The 18153-nt window shown below is 38.3% G+C and overlaps 1 protein-coding gene and 1 pseudogene across 6 annotated transcripts in view; both read right to left on the reverse strand.

Annotated features, from left to right (window-relative positions):
* The window catches only part of KLHL2 (kelch like family member 2), a 117594-nt gene that overhangs the window by 32337 nt on the left and 67104 nt on the right, over window positions 1-18153 (reverse strand). For all 6 annotated transcript variants that reach the window (XM_086703928.1, XM_086703925.1, XM_086703927.1 and 3 more), the window contains exon 5: window positions 15275-15437. In XM_086703928.1, the coding sequence (XP_086560054.1) occupies window positions 15275-15437 (163 nt within the window). The remainder of the gene's footprint in view (window positions 1-15274; window positions 15438-18153) is intronic.
* Window positions 661-2472, reverse strand: LOC112858202 (hsc70-interacting protein pseudogene; annotated as a pseudogene).

Raw genomic sequence — 18153 nt, forward strand, 5'->3', positions numbered from 1 at the left:
AGTTTGGTTCCCTTCTATGTATATCAATGAATTCAAACCTCACGCTCTCCAAAATATGAAGATGAATAATGGAAGATAAACTCCAACTATAACAGATATTTCCTAAGTAGAAGACTAAACACCAAAGGGAATCCCTCTTAGACAGCCAAAGCTTAAAAGACTCTTAAAAACTGAGAACAAACTGAGGGTTGATGGGGGGTGGGTGATGGGTATTGAGGAGGGCACCTTTTGGGATGAGCACTGGGTGTTGTATGGAAACCAATTTGACAATAAATTTCATATATTGAAAAACAAAAAAAACAAAGGAAATCCCTCTTTCCAACATCTTTTGATATGGTAACATTTCACTGAGGGGGAAACCTAACACATAACTATGAAATCTTTTGGTCAAGTAAGAAATTACAACTGCTTACGTAATCACTATATGTATTACATATTAAATTAAACCCAGCATTACCTATGCTTGCATAATTATGCTGTGAATGATGATAGCGGTGATGATGCCACCAAAAAAAAGGACTACTTTTAACCCCAAAAAAGAGTAAGGGTGGGCGGCAGGGGAGGGGAGGTGACAACAAGTAGAGAGCACACCAAGAGATGGGCATTTTCTGACCAGGAAAGGTCATTCTAAACACAGAAATCTAAAAAGAAAAGTATTCCCCTGTGTGGAAATAATGTGAAACATTTATTTTCTGTATCAGACAAGAACACAACTAAGAAATCCAACCCTACTGCAGCATTATAAAAATCATGCCCTCACCAGTGTAAGCGTAAATGCACCTGCACAAGGGCAACGCCACATAAAAGGAGCAAGGTTGCTGCTGTTCTGCCAGTACTTCCGGCCCCTACCCAGGTCCTACTGCAATACTGGTGGTCCCAATGGTTTCATTGAAATAAATCATGTTTAAAAAATAAAGCACTTAAAAAGACAAGTCAAAATGCCTCAGTAATCATACATCCAACTCAAACTGCATCTATTTAAATGTTATATTTGCCTCCTGCTAATAAACCTCTATTTCACACAAGCTGAGCAGTCAATCTTCCATACTGAAAAATATCTTCCTTGCCCAATTAACCCAAAGGGAAAAAACTGAAATCATTAGTAAAGAAAAACGTAGGGGTTAACACACGCTTTTAATATGTTTTAAAATATTTTTAAGGTTGAAAAAGTGTTTGAAGTTTGTAATTCCCAGTAGGAAATCATTATCTGAATGAACCCCCTAATGGCAAGCCACTGTAAAATGTTTCACTTGCGTGAGAGGCAGAAGGGTAGGGATTATCTTCACAGCACCCCAGCTTTCTCCATGAGAAGGTCAGAGGGACGCCGACTCCTTCTCCTCCAGGGTTTGTATTATTGCAACATCCAATAGGTGGTCTACATTGCTTTTCCTTCAGCAAGGGCTTTATTTGTCAGAAGGGCATTATGCCTGACCTCCAAATTTGGCTGACGATTTACCCATGAGATTCATAACATTTGGGTTGCTCTGATATCCAGACATATTTGCTGGGTTCTGGGCCACATCCTGGAAGGCCACCATAACTTCTGGATACTACATGGCTTCTGGGTCACTGAGAATTTCATGGAGCCCAGGCATTCCTGCCATTCCAGGCATTCCTTGAGGAAAATTACCAGGCATTAAGAAGAAAGTTATCTGGGAAAGAGCCATAGTGAGCTCCTGATTGTCCTCTGGCTTCTTCCTCCCTCTGGGCTCTCTCATGTTCTTCCAGAGCCTTCTTAACCCTTTCTATTCTTTCTTTGATCTCTTGCTCTTTCAGTTTTTGCTCATACTTTGTTCGATATTCAGCAATTTTCTGGGCCCTTGGTTGAATTTCTTTCAGCATTGCACTAGCATCTTCATCATAATCCAGTTTACAAGTAAGGGCAAGATCATGTAGTCCAGAGGTCTGTGGTGCTTTCCCTCACCACTTGTAAGGCTGAGCTGAATCAGGATTTATTTCAATAGCTCTATCACAGTCTCGGATGGCAGCATTTGGCTTCTGTAATTTGATGAAGACACTGGCTCTCTTGGTATACAGAACAGCCAAGCGAGGATTCAGCTTGATGGCATCTGTGAACAAGTCAGTGGCTTTCTGTAGTTCACCATCATTCAGGGCATCAATGGCAGCCACTGTTCTATCATTTGCCTGATCCATCATTTCCTCAGTTATCTCTATATTTTCATCCCCCATTTCTTGAGGGGCATCAGTATCCGGTTCAATCACACCACCATTGTCAATTTCTAGATCATTTTCCTCACTTGAAGGTTCATCTGTCTTTGTTTTTCTCTGCCTTCTCACTGTGTTTTCTTCCTTGATATGGTCTTCTCATTTAGTTTTATGGGTAGCAGGTGCTCCACTCACTCATGGAAAACACATTTCCTCAGTGTGTAGAACCCTCGGGTCCTGCTTACACATTTTCACAAAGGCCCCAAAGCTTCCTCACTTTGCGGGGTCCATGGTCCAAAGGTGGCAGGCGGTGGGCACGACTAAGGTTGTGGCTGATTCCAGGCGTGGGTACTAGCTCTGCATGACCATGTGGAAGGAAGCTGTTCTTTCTTAAGAAGGATTGCTTTGGCTATTTGGAGTCCTTTGTGATTCCATAAAATTTTTAGGAATTTTTTTTTTCTATTTGTTGAACAATAACCACTGGCATTCTGATACGGACTGTACTGAATCTATAGGTAGCTTTGGATGGTATGGACATTTTGATAATATTAATTCTTCTGATTCATGAACACAGGATGTCATTCCATTTATTTGTATCTTTTTCAATTTCTTTCATCTAAGTCTTGCAGTTTTCAATGTACAGATCTTTCACGTCTTTGGTTAAATTTATTCCTAAGTATTTTGTTGTTTTTGATGCTATTACAAACGGGATTGTTTATCTGTTTTTCAGATATTTCATTGTTAGCATACAGAAAGTCAAGTTTGCGTGTTGATTTTGTATCACATAACTTCACTGAATTTGTTGATTAGTTCTAAGTTGTTTTTTTTTTTGATGGAATCTTAGGATTTTCTATATATATGAGATCATATCATCTGCAAAGACAATTTTACTTCTTCATTTCCAATTCAATGCCTGTTATTTCTCTCTCTTGCCTGATTGCTTGGCTAGGACTTCCAGTACTATGGTGAATAGGAGTGGTAAGAGTGGGCATCCTTGTCTTGTTCCTGATCTTGAAGGAAAACTTTTCAGCTCTTTCACTGCTGAGTATGATGTTAGCTATGTGTTTGTCATACATGACCTTTACTATATTAAGGTTTAATATATTAAGGTATGCTCCTTCTATACCTAATTTGTTGAGAGTTTGTCTCATGGAAGGATGCTGTATTTTGTCAAATACTTTTTCAGCATCTGAGATGATCACATAATTTTTATCCTTCATTCTATTCATGTGTTGTACCACATGTATTGATTTGCAGATGTTGAACTATGTTTGAATCCTCTGGATAAATCTCATTTGATCATGATGTATGATTCTTCTAATGAGCTGTTGAAATAAGTTTGCTAATATTTCAATGGGAACTTTTGCATCTATATTCATCAGTGATATCGGGCTATAGCTTTCTCATTCTCTGGAAGAACATGAGAGAGCCCAGAGGAAGGAAAAAGCCAGAGGACAATCAGGAGCTCACTATGGCTCTTTCCCAGGTGGCTTTCCTCAGAATGCCTGGAAGAACAGGAATGCCTGGGCTCAATGAAATTCTCAGACAGTATTCTCAGATAATGTCCTTATCTGGCTTTGGTAGTTTTAACCCTTGCAAAATGAGTTTGGGAATATTCCCTCCTCTTCTATGTTTTGGAAGAATTGGAGGATTAGTGTTAATTCTTTAAATGTTTGATAGCATTCATCAGTGAAGCCATATGGTCATGGACTTTTCTTTTGGGGAGTTTTTGATTACTGATTTGTCTTTGATTTTTGACTGCTTTATTATAATGTGTCTTGAAGAAAATTTCTTTAAGTTGATTTTGTTTGGTGTCCTACAAAAGCTTCGTGAACTTAAATTAAATATCCAAATCTTCATCCAGATTCGGGTAGTTCTCAGCCATTATTTCTTTAAATAAACTTTCTGCCCCTTCTCCCTTTCTTCTCCTTCTCAACTACAGTGATTCACCAGTTGGTCCTTTTGATGGTCTCTCATAGATCATGTATTCTTGCATTCTTTTTCCCTTGTTCTCCTCAGACTAGTTTCAAACTTCCTGTCTTCAATTTCATGGATTCTTTCTTCTGCTTGATCAAGTCTGTTGTTGTTGCTCTCCACTGCATTTTTCATTTCATTCACTGAATTCTTTAGCTCCAAAACTTTTTTTTATGATTTCTTTTTGTTAAACTTTTCATTTTATTCATGTATTGTTTTCCTGAAATCACTGAATTATCTGTGTTTTCTTGTAGCTCATTGAGTTTTCTTAAAACAGCTACTTTGAATTCTTTACCAGGAAAATCACAGATCTCAATGTTTTTGGGTTTGGTTATGGGAAGATTGCTATAATCTTTTGGTGGTGTCACGTTATCTTGATTTTTCATGTTTCTTGGCATTGTGTGCTGCTGTCTTTACATCTGAAGTAGCAATCATCTCCTCCAATCTTTACTGGCATAATACCTTCCTTCAGCCCTGCTAGAGATTCCGAGGATAATCTTAAAAGCAAAAAAGGGAGGGGGGGAACCTTGTAACACACAAGGGAGTTCCCATAAGGCTATCAAGGAGATTTCTCAGCAAAAATCGTATGGGCTAGGAGAGAGTGGGATGATCTATTCAAGGTGCTGAGAGAAAACAAACAAAAAAAACCCTGCCAACCAAGAATATTTGGCAAAGTTGTCCTTCATAAATGTAGGAGAAATACTTTCCCAGATAAAAAAGCTAAGGTAATTCACCATCACTAGACCTGCCTTAGTAATGCTGACAGGGGTGCCTGGGTGGCTCAGTCAGTTAGTTGAGTGTCCGACTTTGACTCAGGTCATGATCTTGTAGTTCGTGAGTTAGAGCCTTGCATCAGGCTCTGTGCTGACAGCTCGGAGCCTAGAGTCTGCTTCAGATTCTGTGTCTCTCTCTCTCTCTCTTTGCCCACCCTACCCTCCGATAGTGCGCTCTCTCTCTCCCTCTCCCAAAAATAAATAAACTTTAAAAAAAAGAAACGTTGACAGGAGTTCATCAAGCTGAAATGAAAAGATCCTAATTATTAGTAATATGAAAACATATGGAAATATGCAACACTTTGTTCATGGATAGATACAGAATATTTGTTGTTGGGGGTGGTGGGGCAAAAACAAGGGATGTCTTATGCCACTGTGATAAAAAAAAAAAATGTTTCAGGGGCACCTGGGTGGCTCAGTGGGTTAAGCATCTGACTCTTAATTTTGGTTCAGAGCATGATGCCGCAGTGTGTGGGTTTGAGCCCTGCATCAGTCTCTGCACTGACAGTGTGGAGCCTGATTGAGATTTTCTCTCTCTCTCTCTCTCTCCCTGCCCCTCACCTGCTTGTGCTCTTTCTTTCAAATTAAACTTCAAAAAAAAAAAAAAAAAGGTTTTTAATCATATGAAAATATTAATGATTAAAATTTTTAAAACAAAGAAAAAAACCCCAAAATATTCCCAAACTAGGCCTAGTTTTCTTCCCCAATAAGAAACAAAAGCATTGCTATAGACAATCGATGTATTTTACTGTCTTGACTTCAGTGGACAAATGCTGTCCTAAGAAAAAAACAATTGCTTACCCTCCTCATCCTGGGCCACTGCCCCACTTTGCTGGCCTTTATGCCAAACTTCTTTAGGGCAGATCTTAATAATGAAGCCTCTGTATTCTGATTCACACTCACGTCTTTATCTGTTGTAACACAGCCTCTGGCCCATCCTTCTTCCCCTGAATTTGTTCTTTGGAAGTCCTTTTCTTGAGATTAAAACTTCTCAACCCCTGCACAGTGTTTAACCCTAAGGTCACTCTCTCCCAGTTTGGATTCTATTAATACTTTTTTGAAAAAAATTTTTAAAAGATTTTATTTTTTTAAGTAATCTCTATACCCAACATGTGAGTTCAAGCCTGAACTCATAACCCCAAGAACAAGAGTCACATGCTCTACGAACTGAGCCAGCCAGGTGCCCCTCTAATCTTTCTGATCACTCAGTCTGTCTCCTTCAGCTCCCTAAAACTGGGTATTACTTACAGTTCTGACTGCCCTGAGCCCTCTTTTCATTCTCTGCTTCTTCTCCCTTAAGTATCTCATCCACATTTTTGTGTCCCAGTTATCTTTAACTAGCACTCCAGTATGGTTGCTCCCAGATCCAACCTCTCTCCCCAAACTCAATATTTGAATTTCCAGCTGTTAGTCTCCACATGATCTCCATCATGGCTCTTTTAAACAGACAGATCCACCCCTTACTGTGTACCCAGCAATACACATAAGCAGTCCTCTAAAACCCTCACTTTATTCACCACTTTAGGCCACTTACAATGGCCTGCTTTGAGCTGTACGGTCTTAATTTTTCATCATTGTGCATTTTTCTACTCCTTGGCTGGATTCTTGGCTAGGTCTGATTATCTCCTCAAAATAAATCAAGGTCTTCTACTAGCCTGCTGTCTTTGCTTATTGCTAATAAACTTGCCCAGTGGGAGAACTTCTAAAATTGATAGTGCATTTCACTGTTCATTCTCCCTTAAGCAATCAAGACTAAGACCCACCTACACCTCAAACAGGGTCAGTACCTTCCTCCAAACACCTGCTTGCTCTCCTGTACTCCTTTTGTGTCTTAATGGCTCTCCTATCCACACTGATTCCAAGGCTAAATGAAATCTCAGTTGATTCCTCACTCCCTTTTCTCTCTTTTTTATTACAGTAAAACATATAACATAAAATTTAGCATCTTAACCATGTTTAAGTATACAGTTCAGTAGTTTTAAGTACACTTAGATTGTTATAAAACAGATCTCCACAACTGTTTCATCTTGAAAATATGCAGCTCTATAGCCATTAAAGAACTCCCCTTTTCCCCCTTGTACATCCCTTCCTTCCTTTAAACCTGAAAATAAATTGTTTCACAAATCCTATGGATTCTTTCTCTGTAATGCCATAGAAAATCATAAGATTTAGTGGGGTAAGGGATCTGAAAAGTCCCCAGACACAACTTTTATTATGTCAGGGTAATCTCTAAAACTTTTATATTCAGTGGATATCTGGTATAGTTCACAGATATCAGCAGACCTCAAGGCATTCACACCATTCTTGAACACTGACTGTAAGTGGAAGTTCTGCTTTATGTTGAACTAAAATATTTTCCCCTCTGATTCTGTAGCACTGATTCTAACTCTGCCCACCACAGAACAAGATTATTCTCTCTTGCCCATGAAATTCCTTCAGACTTTTACAGAGCATTATATTCTCCCAAATTTCCCTCCCAAGGTCTGTAACTCTTAAGTCTTTCAAGCATTCCTTGTATAATATCATTTGGGGTCTTCGGTTTGTCAGTCTCTCTCAAAATATGTAACCTGAAAATGAACTCAATTTCACAGATACGGTCCGACCCGGGAAGAACAGAATGAGATAATCACCGTACATCTTTCCAGACACAGTTACAGTACTGTTATTGAATACACTATCAACTAAAACCCTAACATCTTTGGATTGGTTTGGCTAATACAAACCTAATACTTGTCATTAAGCCAATATAAGAAATTCTTTCTTTTCACTGAATGAATTCTGATTCAGCTTGCTGCACCTCAGCAAGGTAAGGTACTAATTAACAGCTACTGCAAACTGGAAATATGCACACGCTAAAATGCATTCACAAAATATTTATTTAAAATGTAATGCTAAAGGGCAGATCACGTCAGAGTTTAGTGTGTTTCCTTTACTCACATCCAGGGTTAGTTTCCACATCCCCAATCTTGCTTCAGTCACCTCCTCTCTATTTTCATTATCATGGTTCTCTGTTGCCAACTTCAACTATTGTTTCCAATCCTTTCACTGACATGCTGACAGATTACTCTTGTTTAACAGCACAGAGCTTTCACTGTGACTTCAGTAACTTGCTCTTACTAGTTACCGCTGCTGAGTAAAACCAAGCTAGTTAAACTGGCATTCAACAATCAGTTCCTTTTTTCTAAAAAAAAATCCCACGACTGCAGTAGGGCATAATTCCCAGCAGTACAGACTACACCATGAATATGCAATATACATTAAACACATATACTGTACATATAGGATATACAGATGTATTCTTCCTTATTGGTAAGGATTCTCTTCACTCTCTAGTAGGACAGCTGCACTTTGCTGTCTGCTTCCCTTCTGCAACTAAAATAAACTTATCAAGAAATGACTACCCTCTGATACAGCAATTGCACTATTAGGTATTTGTCGAAAGAAGACAAAAATACAGATTCAAAGGGATACATGCACCCCGATGTTTATAGTAGCATTATCAACAATAACCAGATTATATAGAGAGCCCAAACATCCATCAACTGATGAATGGATAAAGATGTGTTGGGGCACCGGGGTGGCTTAGTCAGTTAAGCGTCTGACACTTGATTTCAGCTCAGGTCATGATCATATGGTTTCGTGAGTTCAAGCCCCGCTTCGGTCTCGGCACTCACAGTACAAAGCCTTCTTGGGATTCTTCCCCTCTTTCTGCCCCGCCTCTGCTTGCATTCTCTCTCTTAAAAATAAATAAACTTAAAAAAAAAAAAGATGTGGTGCATATATACAATGGAATATTACTCAGTCATCAAAAAAATGAAATCTTGCCACTTGCAACAATGTGGATGGAGCTAGAATGTATTATGCTAAGTGAAATAAGTTAATCAGAGAAAGACAAATATCGTATGATTTCAGTCATATGGAAGTTAAGAAACAAAATAGAAGAACATGGGAAGGGGAAGAGAAGAGATGGAAACAAATCACAAGAGACTCTTAATGACAGAGAACAAACTGAAGGTTGACGGAGGGAGGTGGGTGGGAGATGGGCTAGATGGGTGATGGGCATTACAGAGGGCACTTATTGTGATGAGCACTGGGTGTTGTATGTAAGCGATGCATCACTGACTTCTACTCCTGAAACCAGTATTACACTGTATGTTAACCAAAATTTAAATTTAAAAAATTCTGAAAAAAAATAAAGACAACCCATAGGATTTGTTACACCAGGTTTATTGGGTTCATTTGTTCTGGTCTCTCATCCAAAAAAATTGATAATAAATGTCCAAAGTTTTTCTTGTTCCATTTTGTACACAGTGATAAGCCACAAAATACCCTTTAGGTTTGATTTCTCAATACCAAACACCTTGTTGATCAAAATTAAGCCATGAAGAATTCCTATAATTTCTCTATATTCCATCTGGTGCAGGATTCCATCTGAGAAGTGAGGTAAGTGCATGGATAACAACAGTATTTTAACACACAAACAGCTCATCCCTGAGAGAGAAAGTATTTTTGGGAAAATAAAAGTCTCTCTGGTCTTCATCTTCCTAATTAATAAAACAAAAGTTATCTTAGCAGATAACTGCTAAGGTTCCTACAAGTGCTAATACTCTGTGATTCTTTCATTCTGAATACTATTTAGTCTCTAGGGAAAAAAAAAATTACATATATATATCCAGCAGCTCCATTAACACAGATAGCTTTGGTAATATCTAAAAACAGCTAACTCATCTCAATGAGAAAAACTATCAACAAAGCAGAGCTTGATCTGCTCAGGTCATGATCTCACGGTTCGGTTGGTGAGTTTGAGTCCTGCACTGGGTTCTGTCCTGACGGCTCAGAGACTGAAGCCTGCTTCGGATTCTGTGTCTCCCTCTCTCTCTCTGCCCCTTCCCTACTTGCACTGTGTCTCTCTCTTAAAATTAAACATTAAAAACAAAAAACAAAAAATAAAAAATACTCTCTTAACACAAGTTTCTTTCAAAAAGGCAGGCTTCAAAATCATGGGCTTATTTTGACAGATGTTTACCCCAAGCAGTGATTCCTAGCCTAAATTACAGAAAAGTGAGCAAATGACTAAAGCAAATTGACTGGAAAGGAAAACAAAACAAAAAAAAGTTACAGGAACTACTTTTACAAGAGAATAAGGCAAAATGTGGACATAGTGAATCTGGGTGTAAGTGGAATATTACTGGCCTATAAACTCCTTGTAAGCAGGGGTTACATCGCACTGAGCTTATCACCCCCCCAGCAGTCTGGGTGGAGTTAGGTGCATAAAGAGGGTAGCTTTGAAATGACCGACCATTGAGTCTAGGTTGAACAGCCAAAAGATTACTGGGGTACTGGCATCAGAGAGCACACAGATTTATGAAGAAATACAAAAGTATGAAAAGGCAGGAATATAGTCAGCACAAAGGTTGAGACCTTGGCATTCCAAATAGCAGCAAGGTTCAACATGCCCCAGAATTGTGTTCTAAGGTGGCAGGTAGGTTTATATAGGAAAGATGGCAGTCACAAGCAACCATGAGGAAGGAGTCTCAAGGAAGTCAACAATATAGATCTTGAACTTGCTGATGGCAGTAGAAAAGAAGTAGAGAGGGAAGAAACAATCTAGGTGTCAAAGACAGAAGTAGACACAGGCCTGGAGAGCAAACAGGCTGCAGAGAGAATGCTGTAGGCTGACAGCCAGCCAGTGCAGAACCGAGGATGGTGCCTGGAACGGAACAACAGTCTGAAGTCGTATCCCTTTACCCACCTTCCCGGTGAGTCGGGGGAGTAGTCTCCTAAAAAAGTTTGCCCCCAACATGCAGGTTTGCAGGGAGGGAGCAAAGTTTTATTTAAGACAAAGGGAGAGGGAACATACATGAAAGCAGGTGGGCATATGAAAAGTTTGATCACTGTACAAGCACAGTGCAAAGGCTAAGTGGAGGGCAGCCCAGGCATCCAGGCCCAGGATGTAAAGAGATAACAGGGTTAAGAGCAAGAGTAGAATAAGAAGTAAACTGAAAAGTATGGCAGTGACTGGAGAAGACTTCTTTGCAGGTTGTCCTAATACCGAAGAATGAGGAGTGTTCACCAAGCCCGGAATTTCAGTTGGAGCACTGGCTTGAAAACGATATGGCAAATTTCCCCAGAGATCACTTAGAACTAATAGTAAGCAGCTTCTCAAATTTTTCATATAGGGAGTGGTGAGATGAAGAAATGACTAAGAATCTAAAACTATTGTTCCCCTTAAGTGTGTTTGAAATTCTTTTATAATTCTACAACTGGCAACTTTTATTTATCAACATAGAAGGTTAAAATCTAACTTTCAAGTTAAAATCTAACTTCCGAAACAGTCTGGGACTATTAAAATGCATCAAAACCAGTAAGTTCGGTTTTTATCTCCTCTATATTTTTATCCTGAGGAAAATGCTAAAGGTATCTGTGATTTGGAACATGGTTAAATACGGATGCCACTGAAAACATGGGAAGTAAAAGCATCCACAATCCAGCATTATCTGAAACAAGTCTATACAACTTGGAATTAAGTGTGAAAGTTTTCTTTTTCAGGCTTGAAGCAAACATAATTTCATATAGCTTTTTAGCTAAGAAAATAGTCATCCAAGACCATAACAAAGGCTGATTACAGTCCAGAACACCATGCCTCAACATGCAAATCATTTCCTTGGCTGGTCTGGTTGCCCTCAGTTGTCCAGGATTTGAAGAACATATCACTACATGCCCTGATGAAGCGGTGTGGGCCAGTGTGACAGGCTGTGACTGCCAGCTTCATGCTGCGGAAGCCATGAGTGTACAGCAGGATGAATAGAAGGATTTATACCCTCCCTGCCCAGACTTTCTATCCTGCCTACTTGGTTTCTCACATTTTTACTTTCTTCAAAAATGTGATATTATGAAAAAATAACAAATTCATAGAAGACATTTCCATGGAACACCTTAATTCTTTCATTATACCTGTATAATTTAACTACAATTTAACCAGAGAGCTCTTTTCCAATCTGCAAGAGAAAGGAATAAAGCAGATCTTATGTCCAGAATCTCTGGTGAGTGTTCAAAGGACAGGAGTGCTCCAGTCTCTGAAGTGCAGGCTACGTTGGATCAGAAAGTGCCCTGAGGTTAAGCAAGCCTTCTTTCCTTTCCTTTCCCATTCTTCCTCTCTGCCAGCTCCCCTCTCTCCTCCCTTCTTCTTTCCTTGTATGTATGTCTGTATGAACCCTTCTATTATTGCTCTGTATTCCTTCCTTCCTTCCTTCCCCTTCCTTTCCTTTCCTTTCCTTCCTAGAAAGGCCTGTCACAGGTCTACCTAGCCCACTATCTAGGACAGAAAAATGAAAAAGTAACATATTAACTTTCTCAGTTGTCACTGTCTCCCTTCACCGCACGCCCCCCCCGGCCCAGATCTTTTCACATGCTGGATTGTTTGAACGTGAAAGTAACTGAAGAATTTGGGCAGACTTTCTGGATGCAAAAAGTGCTTGAATTGTACAAAGAAAGAAGGGAAGGACTAAAAAACTGTCATTTGTTCACAACAGAAAAAAAAAGTTACCTTCCTGCAAGGACTCCTGACCTCCCCACCTCCTATCTGCTTAAGATATAAACAACAATCAGATATTTTCACTAGGAAGAACAACTGTTTTTTAGTAGTCTACTGAATTACATAATTCAGAAAGCTTGTTATTAATATACCAAAGTATATGGAGATAGTTTCATTATATGAAGTTGGTCAATGCAATTTTATTTCTTTAAAATTATGAGTGAAATATATAGATAATATGACAGAATGGCTTCAAATAATACAAGAAGATGCAAAAATTCATCAAGATGTAGACCTACCATTTGTACTCTTCTAAATATACATTAGATTTCGTTAAAAATAACATAAAAAATAACAACAGAGGAGGGGGATAGTTAATAACAGAGGGATATATAGTTGAACAAGATTTTCCATGAATTTACAACATTTAAAGTTCAATGATGAATATTCTATTTTTATATGTTTCACAGTTTTTCATAATAAAAAATGCTGTAAAATGTTACTTATAAACTCAAGCAAATATAAGATTCAAATGCATGGTATAAAAACAGTGTACCTTTTAAGACTAGACTTTGATTTAAAATATAGAACATTAAAAGCTGAGAACTGGGGCACCTGGATGGCTCAGTCAGTTGAGCATCTGACTCTTCATTTCAACTCAGGTCATGAGCCTCACGTCGAGCTCCACACTGAACATGGAGCCTGCTTGGGATTCTCTTTCTCTCCTTCTCCCCTGCTTGTGCTCTCTCTCTCTCAAATGTTAATTAACTAATTAATTAATTAAGGGGAGCCTGGCTGTCTCAGTTGGTAGAGTATGCAACTCTTGATCTCAGAGTTATGAATTCAAGCCCCACATTGGGCATGGAGTCTAGCTTCAAAAAAAAAAGAAAAAAAAGGAATTTTTCTTCATAATTTTGCTGAAAATGACAATAAACTCTCCATGAAAATGTCTTTGCATAATTATGAAGAAAGACTCTACAAACCAAGATACAGAAGTGTTCAAATTCTAGTAGAGAATTGTTCATATTTTATACTTTATAACAATACATTTAAGATTTTAAATAAGAGAAAGAAATAATTAAATCTCATAAAAATCTCCTAAACACACAGTACATGAGTTGGTTCTGACAGGAGCAGAACTAGGAGTTCCAGTATATCATGTGAATCATGTGTGGACATCGTTTGCATGAATCCTGCTTTACTCATTCTGCCCCAGCCCCTCTCCCTACCTCTTAAAAGTCAGTAATGTGTATCAAGTAATATGAGACAACGAGCTGCCCAAGAAAGATATGTTAAACAGTGATTGTTTCCTGCAGAAAAAAAAAAAAAAATCCAAAAATATACAAGCCTCCTTCATTCTCCCAATATAAATCACTTATAACAGGCACATTATGTCTAGAGTTAATGGATCTTACAGATTTAGAAGGAAACTTTTCTATTTAGCTGAAGAACAGCTGAAGAACACTGGAACACATCACTGAATCCAAATTTATCTTTGGTTTTTCTTAAAATGCCTCATCCCACTCAAAAGGATTACATGAATATCATTACATATTATAGGCATTCCCCCAACTTACAGAAGGGTTATGTGCTAAAAGTTCATCTCTAACTAAGCTTTCTGAAATTCAGATCAGATTTTCTCACTGAAAGAATTTTATAAAGGGTAGTCAAGTCAGTCAGGTCACCCTAAGAAATCTATAAAGTTCAAACTTACTGGACCTTTTATGTTTCTCTGCAGCACTGTGGTTTTCTTTTCTTTCCAACTAGCCACCTAACCATTATTTCTTTGAAAAAATGCAACAGAGATTCTAGGAATACTCGTCTCCAATGCTTTGTGCGTGGGTGCACGCGCGCGCGCGCACACACACACACACACACACACACACACACACACACACACTCACCTTGCCCAGGTCTATGTGCCACGATGTCCCTTACCCATCAGAGTAAGCACAGTGCAACAGTTTAGACAAGGGGCTCTTGCGTTTGAAGGCTGAAGGAAGTTTTAGGGTTCTGTTTTATTGGGTCTCACAAATACAGGACAGAGATGGTGGGTTATAACTTCTATCAGGCTTATCTTCTCAAAGATGATTTAAAAAATTAGAAGCTTCCTAATAATCACTTTTAATACATATATTTTTAAATGCTTATAAACTCAGAGGAAAAATCAATTAGAGGTTACTTTTGTGTACTTTAGCTACCTCCAAAGCTATAACAAGAAACTCTCCTCCTAGACTGGAGTGATGGGGGGATCAGAGGGTCCCTACACAGCAACTGAAGTGATGGCTTCCTTGACAAGGGCAAAGGGCTGCCCTCTGCCACAGGAGGGCGCCAGCAGGAGGTCCTGAGAACTGTTGTCTAAGGAGAAAGCTGCCTATATTTCAAATCTACTTTTCCACTCTACCCAAAGGCAACTAGATTTCATCACCTTGAAAATGGTTAAGCCACTAGATTGTTCTCCTGGGTGCAAGAAAAAGGTGTAAGAAGCCATAGAAATAAAATGACTTAGTTTCATATGCAAATATTTTCTCATATGCCTGTTAATTTGACAGTTTGAAAGAAAGAGATACAGAGATTCAATACTTGCATAAAACTGCTATTCTATTCTTTAGACTCAATACCAATTTATAGAGTTTTCTGAGGTCAGGATTTTATAAGTATGCTTTAATTATGCAGTGATACATTATAAGATTTTAAATGGATTTTTATAAGGTTCAGATCCAGAAACATGACATAACTTTCCAGAAATTACTACAGAATTTTATCAGAACTCAAGAGTTCCAGATTCCTCCCGGTCTCAAACTCAGCTGAGGTCTACTCTACTTGCCTGCATAGGTGTTGGCTTTGTTCAGGAGGTCTGTGCACGCATGCATATCAGCAAAAGCCCGAATTCCTAAGCAGTTGACAGGGTGAAGCTGAGATTCCAAAAATTCACAGCAAGTCTTCTTCACATCCTGTAACTGTAACAGCCCAGCTGCTGGGAGAAGTACCTGCAACATCCAAGGAAGCAGTTAGGCAGGTGGATGAAAGAACAGTCACTACTTACCACTCCTACCCAGGGCACAACAGATGCAGGCAGAATTTATCTGCATCCAGACCCAAACACTCCATAGAAAAGGAATGCAACAACCATTTGCCAAAAGGGTGATGCCCACATTCCCCCATAATTTCTACAGTATCTTTCAAGGATCTCTTCCTGGCCATAAGAATATAAGAGATAGGAGATCATATTAGATTAATGGTTCTGTTTATAAGCATAAACCAAATGCACCTTTGAATTTTAAAAATATAAATTATTAGGATGCTAGGGGGTGCTATACGGTTCAGTGAAAATGTTTTTGCCCCTTAATTCAAGCAGTCATGAGTTTCAGCGATTTGTAGGGAAGGCATGAGCCCAAAGTAATACATATCACAACAAAGCCTCATTTTGTTCTCCCACTGTATGAAGAGCACAACAAGCTGCTTTCCTTAAGAGGACGGAGCAGTTTTAAATTCAACAGTCTCTGTACAAGCAGTTTCTCTCAAATGTAATATATGTGCTAAAAAAGAAAACACAAAAGGTAATTACCTAATATCAACTTTTTAATTTGTATTTTTATTTGAGTAACTCCACGAGATTTTGTATTAATTATAGGTTTTTCTATGGGACTTAACCAGTATCTTTACTATAAATACTATATTCAATACCACAACTACTTTTCAAATAGGTCAATAATGGAAATGCTTTTTCATGTAAGTGAATCAGTGTGAAGCTATGTTAAGTATCACATCTGAAAGTCAAATTAAGTGGGAAAACTTATAAAAAATGAAGTTCTTGAACATCTGCTGCTCTTTTACAAAGGCAAAAGAAAAAATAAGCCTCAACTATTAGAACAATGGTCAATTTTAGAAAAGATCACATTAGCATAAAAAAATAAATAAAACCTAAGTTCCTTCAGGAATTGACTCTTATATCTGCCAAGCTGTAGCCCAAAGGGAAAAAGAGAAAAGAAACAGTAGTTCTAGAAATGTTTTATAATTTTCCTGTATCTATGTAATAAGTCCTAAATGTGGAAAAGAAAGAATATGTTTGTGTCTTTGCATAACAGAAACTACTCTGTTTTTTTTTAAGGAACCACAGTATTACCTCTCAAATCTAAAGGCTGCATGTGTGTTAACCCACATGCATACAAATGGTCATGAATTAAAGACTGAGAAATAACTTTATGTTTTAGTGCAACTGTACCAACTAATAGTTTTCTCTAAAAACATACAAACAGTATCTAGTGGGCTTTTCCTTCTGAGTTTACGAAAAATAAAGTGCAAATAATGCTTTTTATGGCCAAATCTTTTGTATAATATGTATAGTGTGTTTCATTACGTTATGAGAAATGATCTCCATGGAAACCTTTAGTTGTTGATAATTTGCAAATGGGAGGTTTTCCCACACGCGTATAATTGTGCTCTGAAGCAACATAAAATACATTCCAAGATGCTTAAGAGTGCTGCCATTTAATTCAGCGAACACATACAGTTAAGAAAGTGGTCTTCAGTGTAAGATTCAATCTCTGTGAAATCTGCACAAGTAGTAATGATCACCCATCTGATCAGCATTTTCCCAGGGACAATCCAGTGAGGTAGAGTAGTATTCAAACTGCTTGGTAATGTAGAAAAGGCAGGAGCTTTGGGGGAAAAACATGGCTGAGCAGAAATGAGCTCACTCATGCACTGGTGGTAGGCACTGGCTTCAACGTTCTTGAAAAACAATTTGCCCATTTCAGTCAGAATTACAAATGCACGGGTGCGCCTGAGTGGCTCAGTCGGTTGAGTAGCTGACTCTTGATTTCTGCTCAGGTCATGATCCCAAAGTCATGACTCTGAGCACCGTGCTGGGCTTCACGCAGTGTGGAGCCTCTTAAGATTCTCGCTCTTCTTCTCCTCCCCCCCACCCCCGTTCACAGCGTCTCTCCCTCTCTCTCAAATAATTAAAAGAAAAAAATACAAATGCACAATCCTCTAACCCAGCAATTTAACCTATAGATACACTGATAAATGCACAAAATCTCACATGCTCAAGACATTATTTGGAGCACTTGGAGCACTACTCTGGGTAATAGCAAAAGTGAGGGTAAAGCCTAAATGTCCATTGTGAGGAGACCAATTAAACAATATCATCCATTCAATGGAATACTCTGCAGTCATTCAAAAGAATGAGGAAACTATATGAATGGGACAGTTTCTAAAATACATTCTTCAGTGAAAAAAATTAGTGATTGATTCATACTATGCTAATACATCTACTCCCTCACGTGTATATATATCCATCTAAGAAAAGCAGCTACAGCAAGCTTTTAAAATTTTTGTTTCATTACTTGCAACTTCATCACTACCAAGCCCAGATGTACCTCATCAGGAGACTGAAATTCATAAAACTGTGTAATATATACACCAGGAATAGAAAAGTTATTCCGATTGTAAGCCACGTAGCTAGAAACTCACGTATAATTTTAATTTTTAAATGACAATGATGAGTCAAGTGGTTCCATGTTTGGCAAACAATATATATTAAATGTACCTTAAAGGTTAGTCAAATGTATAAAAGAAGCTTACTCATAATTTCGTTGTCAGTAAATCCTTTAAAATTGCCTCAGTTTTATGACATAATTTTACTAGGACTAAATTTCAATAGCTCCTAAGTATTAATTATGTACAGCTTCAAAAACAATG

This window comes from Puma concolor, chromosome B1 (genome assembly GCF_028749965.1).
Source record: "Puma concolor isolate L17-30 chromosome B1, mPumCon1.1.hap2, whole genome shotgun sequence".
In the NCBI taxonomy this organism is placed as follows: Eukaryota; Metazoa; Chordata; class Mammalia; order Carnivora; family Felidae; genus Puma; species Puma concolor.